Source organism: Drosophila yakuba, chromosome X, assembly GCF_016746365.2.
Source record: "Drosophila yakuba strain Tai18E2 chromosome X, Prin_Dyak_Tai18E2_2.1, whole genome shotgun sequence".
NCBI lineage: Eukaryota > Metazoa > Arthropoda > Insecta > Diptera > Drosophilidae > Drosophila > Drosophila yakuba.
In genome coordinates, this window is record NC_052526.2 from 17,305,298 (window position 1) to 17,321,618 (window position 16,321).

The window sequence follows — 16,321 nt, forward strand, 5'->3', positions numbered from 1 at the left end:
AATTGCCCGATAAGCAGCTTCCGATCGGAAGTGCAAAGAGCTCTCAGCGAACCGATCGACTGCGTTATCAGTTCGCTATCGTCGATGGTGGAAACAAGCCTCAACTGCTAAAGAATTATTGTGAAGTTTGTACTTGGATTTTTTTGGTACACGTATTACTTCAGTTGTCAATCAATCGCAGAATATGGTTATTCATAACACTACAATGACAAGTTCGTGGCTATCTGAATGAGAGAAACTCACTAAGAATACACTTTGTACAATTTAAATTTTGTAAAGATTGTATCGAAATTATTGATATTATAGTGAAGAAAATATATATTTGTTGACTGCAAGAGCATATGAATTTCGTCATGCCAAAGGTAAACCTCTTTGCCAGTGAGTAATCGAAAGCTATTTATTGGAGGGCTTATAAACACACAATTTTGTAGATAAATACCTCAGCCAAACGAACAGGAATACGCTTGTTCCGTTTGTATTTCAAAAATCTATGTATTTGCAAGGAAGTAATAAAGCAATTTAGCATTTTTTGTCTTTTCTAAGTTTATTTTGCACAAACTTACAACTAAGCACAAGAATGTCTGTACAATACTTCGCTTCGTTTTCATTCACAATCGTTTCGTGTTTTTTGTCACAATCACTAAGAACTATTCAAAAAAAGTACTTAAAATAAATCACAGTAGATTTAAGCATTTTTTTGTTTGTGGCTGGTTTTTTGTTGGGCTTTTGCTGGCTAGTTTATCTCGCCGTTTCACAAATAAATAGGTATAAATACAATATTGATATACATAAATAAATAAATAAGTTACTATACATAGAGAAAAAAAAAGGGTCCATATCCTAAATGGTAAATAAATAGTCGAGTTGGCACTGGGCCGAATGGAAGTGGAAATGGAAATGGAAATGGGGTTAAATGGAGTGGATTAGATTGGTTTGTTTTGGCAACTGGAATGGAAGGCGCTCTAATACTCGATTCTCAATACTCAATACTCAATACTCAATATTCAATACTCAATATTCAATAAATAAATAAATACTAAAAGACTAAAAGTACGTGTCTAAATGGCATTCGACAAAAATTCTTCGTTCTCGCCCGCTCGATTGGTCGGTTGGGTGGTCCTCTATTTGGCATGGAAGCTGAAGAGCTGGAAAGCTGCTAAGCTTGGGAATGTGCAGCTTCGTAAGTAAGTACTCGCTGTAATACTGGAAGGGCGTGATGTTCTCCCGGCTGGCCGGCTCATGGGGCTCAGCTCAGGACTCATTGGAGCCGCCGTCGGAGACGGAACTGCCACCTGAGGAGGAGCCGTTCGTGGAGCCCACGTCGAGCATTTCCGAGCTGCCCGACCGCAGGCCACTGGCTCCAGTTCCGTGGAGCGCCGCCAGGTGGCGCCGCTCGGCACTGTTGCGTCGCGGACGCCGCAGGACGCGATGCAGTGTCTTCCACACGTTGTCCAAATACTGGAAGTACAGCTCCTTACTGACCTTCAGATCGCGCTGATCCGCCTCCATGGATCCATTGGCAGGCGTGTGAAAGTTAAGGCGCTCCTCCATCGCCTGCCGGCTAACGCGACTCAACTTCGCTCCATTGCTGTTTGGATAGGAGGCGTTGATGGTCGACTCGATCTCGCAGAGCATGTAGCGCGCGCTGACCAGCAGGTCGTGCAGCTCCTTGGTGACCGCATCGTTGAGGCTCTTCTGCTGATCCTTGCGGAACTTGTACTGCGCCCGTCCCAGATACGAGAAGCTGCCCACGAAGGTCTGCATGTGGCGGTACCAGGTCTTCAGCTTCACCTGCAAATGGAGTAGGAGAAGAGTGCTCGTCAGTCACTGCTGGTCACTGCTGGTCACAGCTGGTCACTGCTGGTCACTGCTGGTGACTGCTGGTGGATGCTGCGCAGCTGGGAAGGGCATGCAAATGAGGCGGGCTGAGATTGAGACTGGGAAACTGGGAAACTGGTCTGCGCCGCCCAGGGCGGAGCAGGTCCGCTTCACTCTGTCTCCGTCTCTGTCTCTTTCTCTCTGCCGCCTCGGTTTGAATCTCTTCGGCGCGGTGAACTTACCGCACTTGTGGGCTTCGTCATGTTCGGCAGGAACTTGTACTCGCGCTGCCAGTGCTGCATATTGCCGTACTCCAGGGTGGCGCGGTGGGTTATGTCTCGGTACTCGCTCATCGTGATGTTCCGCAAGTTTTCGAGGTGCTGCAAGTGGAGAGAGGAGAAGGGGGGAATCGATGAGTAATGCATCACTGGCTGTGTGACAGAATACGCGGTTTCTCGAACGTTTTGGATTCAGTGAAATGCCAAAGAAGCAGGACACCCATCTATGTATCTTAGTATCTTTGAAGTTAAGTTGCAAGTATCTAGATATGTGTTACTATCAAACAAGGAAAGAAAAGCTGACTTTTGAAGTTTGCGGTAGGTCTTAAGTTAACTGGTATTCTGTGCTGAAGCAAATCCAACTGATAGCCAACTTTGAGGTAGGTCATCAAATTTAGATAGCATCCCCTGCTCACCTTGCGCTTGATCACTCGTCCTTGGCTGGCGCTGCTGTCGCTGAGGCTCTCGTCGGCCGTGTAGGTGCCTCCGCACGGGTTCTCCCACTCCGGGATCTCTGACTTGCTGGAGAAGAGGCGCAGGTTGTGGCTGCGGGCGTGCCGCGTCCTCTGGCGTCGCATCTCCCGCCTGGCAGCCCGTATGGCCGCCTGGGCGATCTCCTCGTAGCTGCTCTCGCTGAGACTCATATCGCTGTCGTAGCTGCCCTCGCCGAAGCTCTCGGCCAGACCGCGATACGGATTCACATCGAAGCTGGGCAGTATGTCGCCGCCCGAGGATGCGGATGAGGAAGAGGAAGTTCGTCCCGAGATGTCCTCGTCGTAGGCGTAGTCCAGTGCCACCTGGTCGCGCAAGTGGCGCGCCTGGGTAAGTGGCATCATCATCGTGATCGTCAGGATCATGATCACGAGCAGCACCTGCCGACTGTGGCAGCTCCAGCTGCTGTGTGTGCTCCCGCTGTTCCGCCTGCTTTGGCTCTGTTGGCTAACTGCAAGTGGCAGAGAGATGGTGGATGCGTTAGTTGGTTGGCCATCATTTCAGTGGGAAGTGGTAAGTGGTTGGTGGTAAGTGGTAAGTGGGTGGTGGGTGATGGAAATGCGGGCGTACCGTTTATGGTAAAGGCTGGCATTGCGCCTATCACTAACACTACACTAACTGGGCTAACTTGGCTAACTTGGCTAACTGGCTGGCTGGCTAGCTCGCTGGCCAACTATCACAATCGCTTGCTGCTGCTTCTGCTGCTGCTGCTGCTGCTTCTGATCGCTCCACGGTCTCTCCCGCTCGACGGCTGATGGCTAAGTGACTGCTGCTGCAACGGCGCTCGAAAATTTGTAAGCCGCCAGCCGTCAGCCGCCTGGCGTCGCTCACGCATTCCACTTCCACTCGACGACTCGCAACTCGACGACTCGACGACTCGACTCATTCTCCATTCCGATCTCCCAATCCCAATCGATCGAGAGTGCCAAGTGTGCCAGTGTGTGTTCGAGTGCGAGTGCGAGCGAGAGCGTGCCAAGTGAGCGAGCGAGCGAGTGAGTGCAATTACAGCAGCCCAACGTTCGAGGCCTTGAGCAATTTTCTGATATGGTTTTTTTTTTTTTTTTTTCGAGCATTTGTCATGCTCTTAAAGTCGCACTACCACTACTACTGCCTGGCCAACGTCTCTCGCTCTCTCGGCCGCCTTTTGGCTGAATTTCACCAGAAAGATTACTCATAGGTATTTGGGTTTTTTTTCGGATTTCGGATTTCGATTCACGAGCTCCGACCTCATCGACCAGCCCGACCAACCCAAACCAGACGCTCCCCAGACGTTGCGCGCCGGCGGCGGCGAACGGTGACGTAGCCAGCGTACAGCGTAGCACACACACCAACCGCCCACCGCCCACCGCCCACCGCCGCCTACAGCACATACAACACAGCAGCAGCGTGCTCGACCTTTGAATAATTGAAAGTGCCGCTGAGCGGACCGTTCGCTCGCAACGAGCGACCAATAACAATCGCTAGCTGTTGCTGTTGTCGTAGGTCAGCGACTTGATAACGACGTCGACTGCGCTGTCGACTGAGCTGCCGACTGAGGCGTCGACTGAGCTGTTGGCGGTTCTGCGACTGCGATAAGGCACGTGCTGCTCCAGTACTACATAGCTGTTGTTGTTGTCGCTGTTATGGCCAAGTTGATCAGCTGGCCAAGGCCATAAACACTAATTGGGCAGTAATCAAGAAAGTTCTGATTGAACGCGATTCGATTCGATTCGATTCGATTCGATGTATTAATCATCGATACTCTACTACGATCTTGGCCAGCGAATGCCGCGAGTGTCCTTATCTGCTATCCTAATCATTTTGAGGATGGCGCTTGGTCATGTGAGGTATCTTTATAGCCATTGGCTGGCGCAAAGGGCTAAAGGGTTTCGTTGAAGTGGGCAAATGCCAACTAACTAATTGAGGGGATTTCCTTGCTAACATTTTCAACTATCTATAAGTGATAGGTAATGGTAATCTATATGTTTGAAACATGAGCACTTGTATCGAATTTAAGCAGCTATTTTTATACACTTTGTTTATAATTAACTTGTCTCTAATTGAGCCCCTTTTGGAGGTAACATCAGCAACAGCACTAGCACCTTCGCACATTCCACCTTGCCATTCACTACTAGCATTGGCATTAGCGTCGAAGCCGATTATTAACAGTTCGATCAATCGCCGTCCGGAAAGGGGGATTCACCCCAGAGAGCCCAGAAAGCAGAAGGCAATTGTGAGGTACACTAGCACACTGCCAAACTGCCAAACTGCCAAACTGCCAAACTGCCAAGCTGCTAAACTGCCAAATTGCCAAACTGGCCGTCCAACTTGAATACACAGCATTAATCATGGGAAGCGATCGAAAGCCCAGGCAGCCGCATACCCGCAAGTCGTAGCAAATCATCTTTTTTTAAACAATTGCCAAACGAACGGGGAAAGTTATCATCTAACTGGGAAAGCGGTGATCTAATTTCGCAGGGACTTTGCACCCACCCCAAAAATACTCAAACAATACTCACTGTGAAGTCGCATTTTTGGGGCCGGATCACGTTCTATTTTGGCACCATCCATAATACTGCGTGCGGTAGTAATGAAGTAGTAGTGTTGATACCAGTGATACCAATGATACCAGTGATAGCTGGGAGATCGGAGATCGGAGATCAGATCAGTAGCCTCGAATCCTCGTTGATATTATGCTATATTATTCAATTGGTGGGTTCTAGTGACGATGTGGTGATTGTGTGTCGCGGATTGTGTGTGTTCGATATCTTTTCGCCGATTGTTGGGCTCACAAGCCGGGACAATTAGCATTGGCGTGTGTCTAAGCGAAACTGATTCATGGTCTCGGGCCGTCGCATAATTTTATATTTATACGAAAATCACAGCCGATTGCTGCCTGTGAGGCAGTCCCAGCAGCAGCAGCAGAAGCAGCAGCAAAAGTCGCTGCCTCTGTCGGCGTCGCAGTCGGCGTTACCGCTTTACCGGGCTGCTCCTGCTATCTGCCTGCTATCTCCACGGCAGAGCGGTAAGGCAGCAGCAGAGCGGTAAGGCAGCGGTGAAGCGGCAACGACGTGGACGTCAATGGAGTCAACGAAGTCAACGAAGTGCCGTCGTGCGAAAGAATCGCCATCGGAACGTGGGGAATCGAAATCGGAGTCAGCAGAAGTGCGCGCCACGCTTATAATTATTATTGGATTATTTGATTTGATGATTGCCGTTTGCCGATTGCCCAAGCAGCCAGCCCCCTCAACCCCCACGGCCCCCTCAAGCCAACCATGCCACACAATCATATTTATATTTCATCAATTACGTATGTAGTTGGGCGTCAGCCACCCCACCTGAACTCCACCACCTCCACCACCTCCACCACCTCCACCTCCATCGCCAGTGGCTCCCACACACAACTCTTCGCCAGGGGGATTTTTCTTTTGGCCTTCGGTGGTGTGCGTAAGTGTGCCGTGTTCATGTGTCTCATTATATACACACACCATCACTTTGTCTGCTGCCCATTGAGGTTTTTGTTTGCGTCACAATGCCGCACAACTCCCTCTACCGCCCCCAACAACCCCGCCCGCCCCCATCTGTGTGGGGGAGGCGTGGCACAGCTAGTGTTTTTTTTTTTTTTTTTGGAAGGGGGGTACTACCCTCAATGCGAAATTAATTGCATTGATTGCGGACCGGGTTCAAAAAGCATGTTTTTCAACGGCGGGGGATTTTTTCGCCAGCGACCAAGAGGCCATGGGAAATTTTGGGGCACGTCAATGGAGAGAGATCTCTGGGTCGATCGTCCCCACGTGTCTGTGTGTGTGTGTATGTATTCCTCCCTCCAATTGACGTCACTCCCTGGCGAGCTGCTCTTCGCTTCTGGAGATGGACGCAATGGAGGTGGTAATAACGATCATTTGAACACCATGAAATTCTCAATGAAACTTTGTGCCATCATGTCGCATTTGAAGTTACCAGTTAAAGTATCTCACGAATGCATATAGGCTATTTCTGTAATTGTATCTAGTCTAGCCATTAGGTGATACCCTAAATAAAGATTAGTTCACCATCCAACACTCAGAAGTAAACAAACTGCGATTCCAGTATTTTCTGCACTCACAGAGCCATTGCGATCCCGTTTTGTGTCACGTATTTTTGCGGCACAAAAACTTTCCATTGTCCAAAAAAATCTGATCGGTAATTAGATCATTTGCCGAAAGCAATGGCTACTGACGCACATTACTGTTAGCTGGCCATCGAATTTGGGAATGGATTCTCCCACAGCGCGGCGATAGCTTTATAGTCCAGTTCTGTTGGCCAGCTCCAATATCTCGGCCAGATCGCACTGATTTACGATCGCAGGCGGTATCAAGGGTATCACAGATGGGTCTACCCCCAAATACCCGAATACCCAGATACCCTGATACCCAGATACCCTGATACCCTGATACCCTGATACCCAGATACCCATTAACCTTGTTCATACTCGTAAGTGATATCACGATCCCCAAAAGTGTGAACTTTGCACCCTCACTCATCGACGAACACCCCGTGCCAACCCTCGTGTTAAATCGGTGGCACGCTTGTGAAAAATGACAAAAATAACATTCTGGGGGTCTTGATGACGCGCTTGATTTTGTGTGAAATAACGGGCAGCGATAAGGAAAAGCGTGGAAAAGTTTACAGTGGGCACACAACGCGCCAATTCGAAAGAGTGCGATTTGGTGGGCAATGCAGCACATTTGACATCGATGTGGCCCACTGTGCGGGTGGCATTACTAGACATTCGAGAGATGGCACTAAAAGTTTCGATTCAACGCCGGTTAACAGTAATTGAGGCAACTTTTCCACCGAACTCTCTTATCTATTAGCTGTATCAATTGCCTCGCGTCGTCAGAGTCTGAACTTTGAGGAGTCGTTGGCCAGGGAATTCACCTCGCAGCCAATTGTCTTGCGAGTTGGGGGTGTTGACTAATGCCGTTCTATGAATGAATAATCAATCGCCCCCGTTCTCGATACGATATGTGTTGTGTGTGCCACTCCATGGATATATGCGGGGAGTCTAACATCAAGTGGGCCAATTGCCATTCGCTGGACTCATGAATGGGCTGGTGAGTCAGCCGTAGTTCTTCAGGGAGCCGCATTGGCAGACTTACTATAGTTATCTATACTATACTATAGATACTGGCAGAATCAGTCAAGAATCAAATCAGTCAACAGGATCTGGGCTATTTATGTTTGCATTATACAATGTATTTAATAGTTGTGGTCAGTAATCTCAGTTAAGCCTTCTGACTGACCCATTAGCAGCATTCTAAAGTTACAAAAAGTAACCAAATATAAATAAACCTTGCAAACGCACGTAAGCACATAATATATCCTCATTAGGTGCTTGTTATCCTACAAACGACCAACTGACTGACCTATCAATTAATCCACTCAAGCACTTGTTGTACTAGTCTCAGTGGTAATTAGTATATCTTAACTGGGCTAACACGCCTGCCATTTGCACCACGTAGCGTAGGGATACCTGGGCACATCCAATTAAACCAATCGGCTCAGTTCAGCTTAGCACCTGGCGCTAAATTTAGCCACTGCCATTTGGCCATTCGGCAATGGCTGCCAATCCACTGACGTAGGTGTCATGTTCTGTGACGTTGGCGACCTACAACCTCCCAAATCCATCCCTTATCCCACACTACCATCCCCATGAAAGACCCTCGGCCAATCGCGAATTTCGCTGTAATTGCCGTTGATTATCAGTATCAAGCGAGGGCACACAATCGATACAAACTGATACCCTGACATCCTGATGTCTCGCTGCCTCGCTGCCTCGCTGCCTCGATGATGCCCACAAATCGCCGCGTTTTTATGACCGAGTTTTATTAATATTATAATGCGGGGTGGCAACATAATTGAATTAGCCCCCGTTATCACTTGGTTTTTGGCCTGCCGATCAGTAATTAGCATAGAGTCACAGTCACAGCTCCCGCCATTCCATCCATGTGACCCAATCCCCAACCCAATCCCAATCTCAGACCCAGACCCAGACCCAGACCCGTTCTATGACTAATTGATGGAGCGCGAGCTCCGTTCCATTCCAATCCATTCCAATCCGATCCGATCCGATTGGGATCCAAAATCGAGCCGCTCCGCGAACTTTATCGCGTGCCAATACAACGCCAACGCGTTCCACTTCCAATGTGTCAACAAGTGTCGCGTGCGCCGCTGGGAACGTTGCTTCCAGCGCAGCAGCAGCAGCAGCAGCAGCAGCATTTCGCTCGGCGCACTATTGACACAGACCGCCGACGTCGCAGTCGCCGCCGCTGCCGCTGCCACCGCCGCTGCCGCTGCCTCTGCCGCTGCGCTGGCAAATTGACAACGGCGGCAGATGGGTGGTAAAGGGTATGTGAATCGGAATTGAAACTGGACGTGGGGTGTTGCGGGGTGGTGCGGGGGTGATTGAGCGTCCAATTGAGGGTGGGGCTGTGTGTGTGGGGCTGTGGGTGGGTGACCCGACCACGGGTGGTTAGTCATTGGCGCTTGGGGCAGCCAGACATTAATCTCAGATCCAAGACTCGATGATTCAACGGGCAGTGCAAGCAAAATTGCAAAATGGATCAAATGGATTCACTAGCCAAGAGTTCAATGGGCCAAATAGTGAATGGTAATAGTAAAGACTAACAGACAATGAAATTATGTACTATTTTGTATTTATTTACTTATTAATTACTGGCCTACTGCTTCTAAGAAACAAACTAAGATCCTCGAGCTGAGCACTTAAGCTCACTGAATACAATAAAGCATTTCTGTGCATATTTGGCTTTAAAGTGGACTTTGTTGGCTTTAAAGGTTCACTATTACACACAATATGTTTACTGTTAAGTGACTTGTCAAGATATTCGAGGACTCATTCATCATTTTTAATACCTTAAATCCTATGAAAGCAGTGCCAAAAAAATAAACTTAAAAAAGCACTTAAACTTTATTACATAGCCAGCAAAAATATTTTTACAGCATTTAAAATAAACTATTTAGTTATCTATAACTTAAGTAATACTAAAATAAAGCACTATTACATCATTAAAAAGTAATTATAAATTATATGACTAGTTTTTACTTTTCATTTGTGACTAATGATTTATTTGGAGCCATGTAGATAGTGTAGAATCTATAAATATTTTTGTACTATACGTTGTACTGTTTTTTTTTTTTTTTTGCTGTGCAATTAACAAAATCAAATTGATATTAATATTAAACAATCCTTGGGCAAAGATACTTTTTCCCAGAGCTTCAGATGGCCAACTCATCGCGTGCGAGTTTAGACACTCCACTCACTTTACTCACTTCACTCACTTTACGAGTGTATGAGTGGCCCCAGCAGCCGGCAAACTTCACTCGACTTCTCTGCGTTTTTGGGTATCCAAGTGCCCCAACTTCGAGTTTGGCGCTCTTACACATCGCGAAAACACTTCCGTTTCGGCTTTGGGTCGCCAAACAAAAAAAAAGAACACGCGAGTGAAGGAGGAAACCAAGGAGGGAACTCTGTGGTGATGCGGATGCCAAAAATAAATTCGCAATTCACAATTTGCATAGGCGCAATGGCCTTGCCACACTCGCCCCCTTTTGCCCCCAAGCTGCCCCCCTTTTGCCCCCTTTTGTGCCCCCAAAGTGACCAGCTCATTTCCATCGAAGAGCAAAAAATAACCGACGAACTGGACATCAGAATCGCCGGCCAGCAGAGCAAACAACAAGTGTTTGTGTGGGTCAGTGTTTTCGCTCTGCTTTGGACTCGTTTCGATTGCCTTTCCCAGCAATTGATGAGCAATTAATGTTTTTGTTTTCGCCCGCTTTGCTTGCCTTTTTGTTTGGACTCTTCTTTTTTCTTTAATTTTTTTTCTTTTTTTTTTTTTGGTTTTTTTGGGGCAACCGGAACGGCATTCCGAAGATCTGTCTCAGCCTCTTGGCTTCTGTGGCGGCTACCATTTGCAGTGCGATTTCCTTTTTGGAATACTTCAACTCGCATTTGATGGCTCATTTCGGGTGTATCAGGAATTAAGCCTATTTAACGACGACTAGGGATACCCTAAGTGATAGACTACTTTGTATACACTTACTGAATGTTAAAGAGTCCAAGTTAATTGGACATGGCACAACCCTCTTTTTTGGGTTGAGAATGTGGCTTCTAGCCAATTAGGAGTGTATTTACTGGGATTGTCTATTCTCTGGCAGCTGGTAGTGTAATCTAAGCTTCGACGAAGCTGCAAGTGCCAAGGGATTGGGTGTTGCCTCGATGGCTGTCTCCACTTGCGGCGTTCTCTTGAAAGTATTCCGTGTCTCGTTATTGAAATTGCAATTCAAGATTCCACACGTACACGTACACGTAGCTCCAAAAGCCCCTGCCCCACCATCCATCTACCATCCACATCCAAACGCATCCACTTGATTTACATACGAGCGGGAATGGCAACGGCAACTTTGGCTCATAAAAAGCGCGGCGGAGTTGGGTCTTAAAACAACCTGACCATGTCGTGCCTTGCCTGCATTTCTTATTTATTTATTTTTTGATTATTTTCTTTGTTTTCGTTGGTGTTTTGTTCGGTTTTTTGCGATTTTTTTGTATTTTTGTTGTGATTTTTTGCACGGCGTCGGCGGCTGCTTCAAATGTCAATGAAAAAGTTGGGCAAAATATGACCCAGAAATCGGAGCGGGACCACCGGGGGCAGGGTCGTCGTCGAGACTGAGACTGCTGGGCGGCAGCGAGAAGAGGCTTTTCTTGTCTCTGGGGAAAAGCCAGAGTTTTCCCCGCCCCTCGATGGCGCTGTCTATTTTCCGGCTCCCACAGTCGCTGTTGTTCTTGGTTTGATTTCTTCCATCTACCCTGTAGATGGCCTCAAATCAAGGGTATATAAACACTATCGGGTCGCATAATCACTGCCCATAAACACACAAATTATATCTTTGATTTGTGCCCATTAATCATTTGAGACATTTTTTGTTTGTTGGTGTGCATTGGTCTGACAATATTTTCGTAAACAAAAGTTTCAGATGAGTCAGGGTTTCCGAAAATCTTTGCGTGGTAATAATAATAATAATAATGAAAGCTTATCGAATCTAACAAGTCGGAAAATTAAAATCTAATCTTATCACATGCATGATGTTATAGGTGTTAATTAATTCTTTATAATGCTAGGCTAGTTACATGAAGTGCTTAATTATAAGGAAATACATACATTTCATTTCACGTACACCAAAGTGAGTATTTCAAATTAATTTTCCAGCTGAATAACAAGAATTTGTCAGTCGGAGTGTCTGGCTTATTGTTTCTACTGGTTTTCTCCTTATTTTTTTTTACTGCGACTACAGCAACCACAATTGCAACTGCAACACTGCCACAGCGGCAGCAGCAACATCGGGAGCAGATACTTGTTGTTAATTTGATGTGGCACATGTAATAAGGCTAATGAGGTGGGCCACTGCCACTCGATCAGGGCTTCGACTTCGACCCAGCCCTAGATAGAGGATACCCCAAGCCCCACATCCCACATCGCACACTCCATGCCCCCAAGCCCCCAAGCTACCATGCCACCATGCCACATGCCCCATGCCACTCCAGTTTGCGGCAGCCTGATCAACTTGTTGTGGCTTTGGTGGCATGCAATGACCACCATCAAAGCCGCACTGAGATCACGTCGTCGCTGTGTTTTGTTGTGTGTCCAAGTTGTGTGTTGCATGTGCTGCCTGTGTTTTGTTCTCCGCGCAGCGGACAATCGAAGCGGACAAACGGACAGACGGACATTTGTAAGTAGCCAAGTGCAAATGTATCGATTTACAGCGCAAACAACTTGCCCAGCAAATGGAGCAACTGAAATGGGAACGGGTACGGGAACAGCCATCCATTGCAATGGATTGAATGGAGTAGCATCTGCCAGGAGGACCAAGAGGAGGGACCCCGCCCGGTTGACAAGATGCCAATGCAGCAAATGCGCTTACAATGTTGAAGAATCCATGTCTGGGCAGACGACTGCATACTGAACACTGGACACTGAACACTGGACACTCAACACTGAACACTGGACACTGGACACTGAGCCACTGAACCCAGCCGACAATTAAACAAAATTTGATACAGCCAACTGAACTGCGAGGGAAACGGAATGGGGTTTTCAGTGGTTCAGGGTTTCAGGGTTTCAGGGGTTCGGGGTATTAGTTGCATTTTATTTTGAGGTTTTTGAACTGCTGCCGCCAATGTTGCAGCTCTGGAAAAGGCACTCTGAGTCGAGTGTCCGCGCATAATTGCCAAGGGGTTTCCACCTTCATGTTTTCTTTTCAGTTTGCCAACTGAATATTTTTTTTTGCTGGCCCACGTGGAGGAGGGGATTGGGGGGAGTGGGTGGTCACCTGCCCTAGATCTGGTCATTTAGCAATCAATCAATTAGACAACTAATCTGCCTGGCCATCGTATCTCTTTGCTGATCACGATGATTACGATGATAGCGATGATTACGATGACTATGATGATGATGATACTGATGATGATGATGATGATGATGAATCATATGCTTCCATTGGCGTCGGTCAATAAGCGACTAATTAAAATGAATCCAAGTCCCCAAAACGAGTTGGCAAACTGCAGCCAGACGAATCTGGTTCCGGGGATTGGAGGAGGAGGTCTGGAGGACTAGGGTAGCAGACCATGGCCAATTATAACCATGGCAAAGCGTTGTATTTTGGCGTTGTGCCAAAAATAAACCCGGCGCACTCATCGTTTCCTAATAACCCAATTAAAGACCGTGCGAACGACCTACGCAATGAACTTGGGCCCCAGGTGAGACATGCGTCATGCGTAGCTGACGCCACAAACTTACCTTACCTTACCTTACCTTTTTCCTTTTCCTTTTCTTTGGATAGAGGTGGAGTTATATTTGGCAGCCATGGCAAATAAACAAAAAGATACAACAAAAACAAGAGCTTAGCTTTCAAACACGCGCCGCTTCTTTCATGACGTCACAAGCTGCCAAGCTGCGAAACGTCTTGACCCACAAACAAAAAAAAATACAAAAAAAAAACGTAAAAAAAGTGACGGGGGAAACGAACAGATATTCGAGGGGCTTAAACTAAAAACCAGTCTCTCGGCTGGAAAACAATCAATAGAGCTCCTAATGAACATGGAAAATCATAGCTCGTCAAGATCACCGGATCGTGTTGGTTAATCCCTAGCTAATGGTTGACTATTTTTAGCGCCGAACAGCACATAATTTCACAATGTTATGAGCACCAACTGTTGGATAGCGCTGGAAAATCCTAACCTAAGTCAAGCTGGAATAGATTAACGCAAAAACCACCGGCTATTCTATTCAATTCAATTCAAATCAATTCAATGCACGGCAATTGGCGACCAGACAACCAGGCCCACTTATCCCAACACAATTCCCAATCTCCAATCCCCCCGCTCCCCGCTGAATTTCACAATGTGCAATCATTATCTTCGAAAACCCCCCAAGATCACCCACACATACACCATACACCATACACTATGCACTACATGTAGGTTTCTTGAAATCGAGCCACGCTGACGTAGCCGCCTGAAACCATGAGCTGTCTCATGTCTCTCGCGGAATTGTGGGGTAAACATCGATCGGCGACCTTTGTATATTATCGGAGGTGGAAGGGGGGCAGGGGGGTAGAGCTCCAATGACGTCAAGGCACGCGACTCGCATTTGTTAATTGGAAGCCCGCCGCCAGGTGAGAGCAGCCAACTCAGCGCTCAGCAAATCCAAGCCCCCGCAAAATCACAAAAAAAAAAAAAAAGAAAAAAAAGCGCCAAACGAAATCGGAAAATCAGAGTGCGCCGTGTGTCGCTATGCGGGGCAACCACCTGATGAGTCAGCGGCAGCACCACCTCGGTGGTTATGGGTATATGGGTATATTGCTATAGGGGTATATTGGTATATTGATATAGTGGTGGTGTATGGGTGGTTATCACTGCAGCGGGAGACACGGCTACACGGCGAGAAAAGGGAACGGGCTGCATGTGCGGCAGTCTAGTCGCAATCTAATCGAAACTCACTTCGCATGCGAAATTGCGGGCAGTAAAGATCATGAGACAATATGATTGTCGGCAAGCGACCAATTTCATTTTGAACAGCAAACCACTTTAACTTTCTGCCTTAATATTCATCATCAAATAAAATATAATGTATCAGGAGGAGCAAAACATTCAATTACAATTTAATTTATGGATTCAAGATGGGCAAAACATTCAATTACAATTTAATGCATGAAATGTGGGATAATCAAAACATTCAATTACAATTTAATGCATGAATTTGGGATATTCAAAACATTCAATTACAATTTAATGCATGACTTCGGAATAATTAAAAAATTAGAAACTGAAATAATTAGGTTTGCATTTGGGCACAATCTGAAGATAACTTTAAATACAACAAATCAAAGTAAATTGAGCTTTTAATTTTCTCTGTGCAAAAGTGCAGCAAAGGCCGTTGCAATCTTATCAAAATTCCTGACATACCAGAACCATCATAATCGCTCCTATAATTGCCAATTTAAGTTTCATTTTTGAAGTGTTATTACGATTTCCTGATCTAAGGCTGTGAACTTCTCGTGTGAGAGCGTTATGTCTAATCACTGGAATTTCTTCAACTTTATAATATTTATATTTATATTAAATTGTTCATAACAGACCAGGGCACACTTGCATTCTGAGTAACTGCAGGCTAAGCCGCTGGGTCTTATCTTATCGCGACTTTTCTCGCTGTGCAGCGGCCTTAAATGTGCCACCTGTTGCTGATGCAACAAGGTCGTCCGGTGTTATCATCGGTCGATCGGTCTTATCGCAGCAACACGCCCCCGTAACGGAGGCTCGTCCTATTCCCATTCCCAATCCCATATTCAGACCCATTGCTTAATTAACTTATTTGACATTTCATTTACCCGCAGCCGCAATAACTTTAATTGGCCAACATTACGACAATCAATTGCAAATGCCAAGTGCCAAGTGCCAAGTGGCCAGTGACCAGTGCCGCTGCCAGGTCATAAATCGTCGCAATCCGCATTCAATCTATTTAATTGTCGCCGCTGACGCACGATCACAGGTAGGCCATCGGCGATAATAAGTGGATGCGTCAATCTGGAATCTGGAGCGGATGGGGGCACATCCGAACTAGCACCTGGTAACCAAACATCCAACATCCAACCATCTCTGACCATTCAAACATCCAAGCCAAAGTCTAAGGTCAGGAACTGAAAGAAATGGCTTTCTGATAAGGAGAGCACTCGAAAGTTTTAATCGCTGGACAAGATTGCATGGCTACCATATTTGGATGTGAACGCATACCCCCAACAATTTGGTATCTTGGGCGCCAACTTAACGGCAATTTCGAAATGGAAAGCAATCGGAATGGCGACACGTATCTGTATCTCGACTAGGGCATTTCATGCCCACGGCAAACGCATTCCAAACTCTTTCATTTCATTTCGTTTTGGTTTGATTTTGGTTTTGGTTTTGTTTGGTTTGGTTTCTTTCTTTTTTTTTTTGGCATTTCGCGGGCTGATGAAATAAACGGGGTATAACAAGAAGTAAGAACAAAAAGGCGGCCATAAATAAACGCTTTGATCGGATTTTTGGCAAATACTGTGCGCTCTGCTTTTAATTTGTATGCATAAATAATAATTATGAGCGCTTCTCGGAATCCTTTGCAAAAGGGTATTGGATATTGCAGTATTGGATCATCAGCATCATCATC

At 46.5% G+C, this 16,321-nt stretch overlaps 1 protein-coding gene across 2 annotated transcripts; it reads right to left on the bottom strand.

Annotated features, from left to right (window-relative positions):
- Positions 1-525: 525 nt before the first annotated feature.
- Positions 526-5,366, bottom strand: LOC6525761. 2 transcript variants are annotated; one of them, XM_039377341.2, is made up of 4 exons: positions 5,087-5,366; positions 2,513-3,039; positions 2,061-2,198; positions 526-1,791 (listed from the first exon to the last, which is right to left on the bottom strand). In XM_039377341.2, exons 1-4 carry the CDS (start codon positions 5,136-5,138, stop codon positions 1,252-1,254), a joined length of 1,257 nt encoding a protein of 418 aa, XP_039233275.1. In that variant the 5' UTR covers positions 5,139-5,366; the 3' UTR covers positions 526-1,251. The 2 variants fall into 2 exon arrangements, with proteins under 2 accessions (XP_039233275.1, XP_002101582.2); XM_002101546.3 differs by lacking the exon at positions 5,087-5,366 and adding an exon at positions 3,159-3,344.
- Between the last annotated feature and the right edge of the window lie 10,955 nt (positions 5,367-16,321).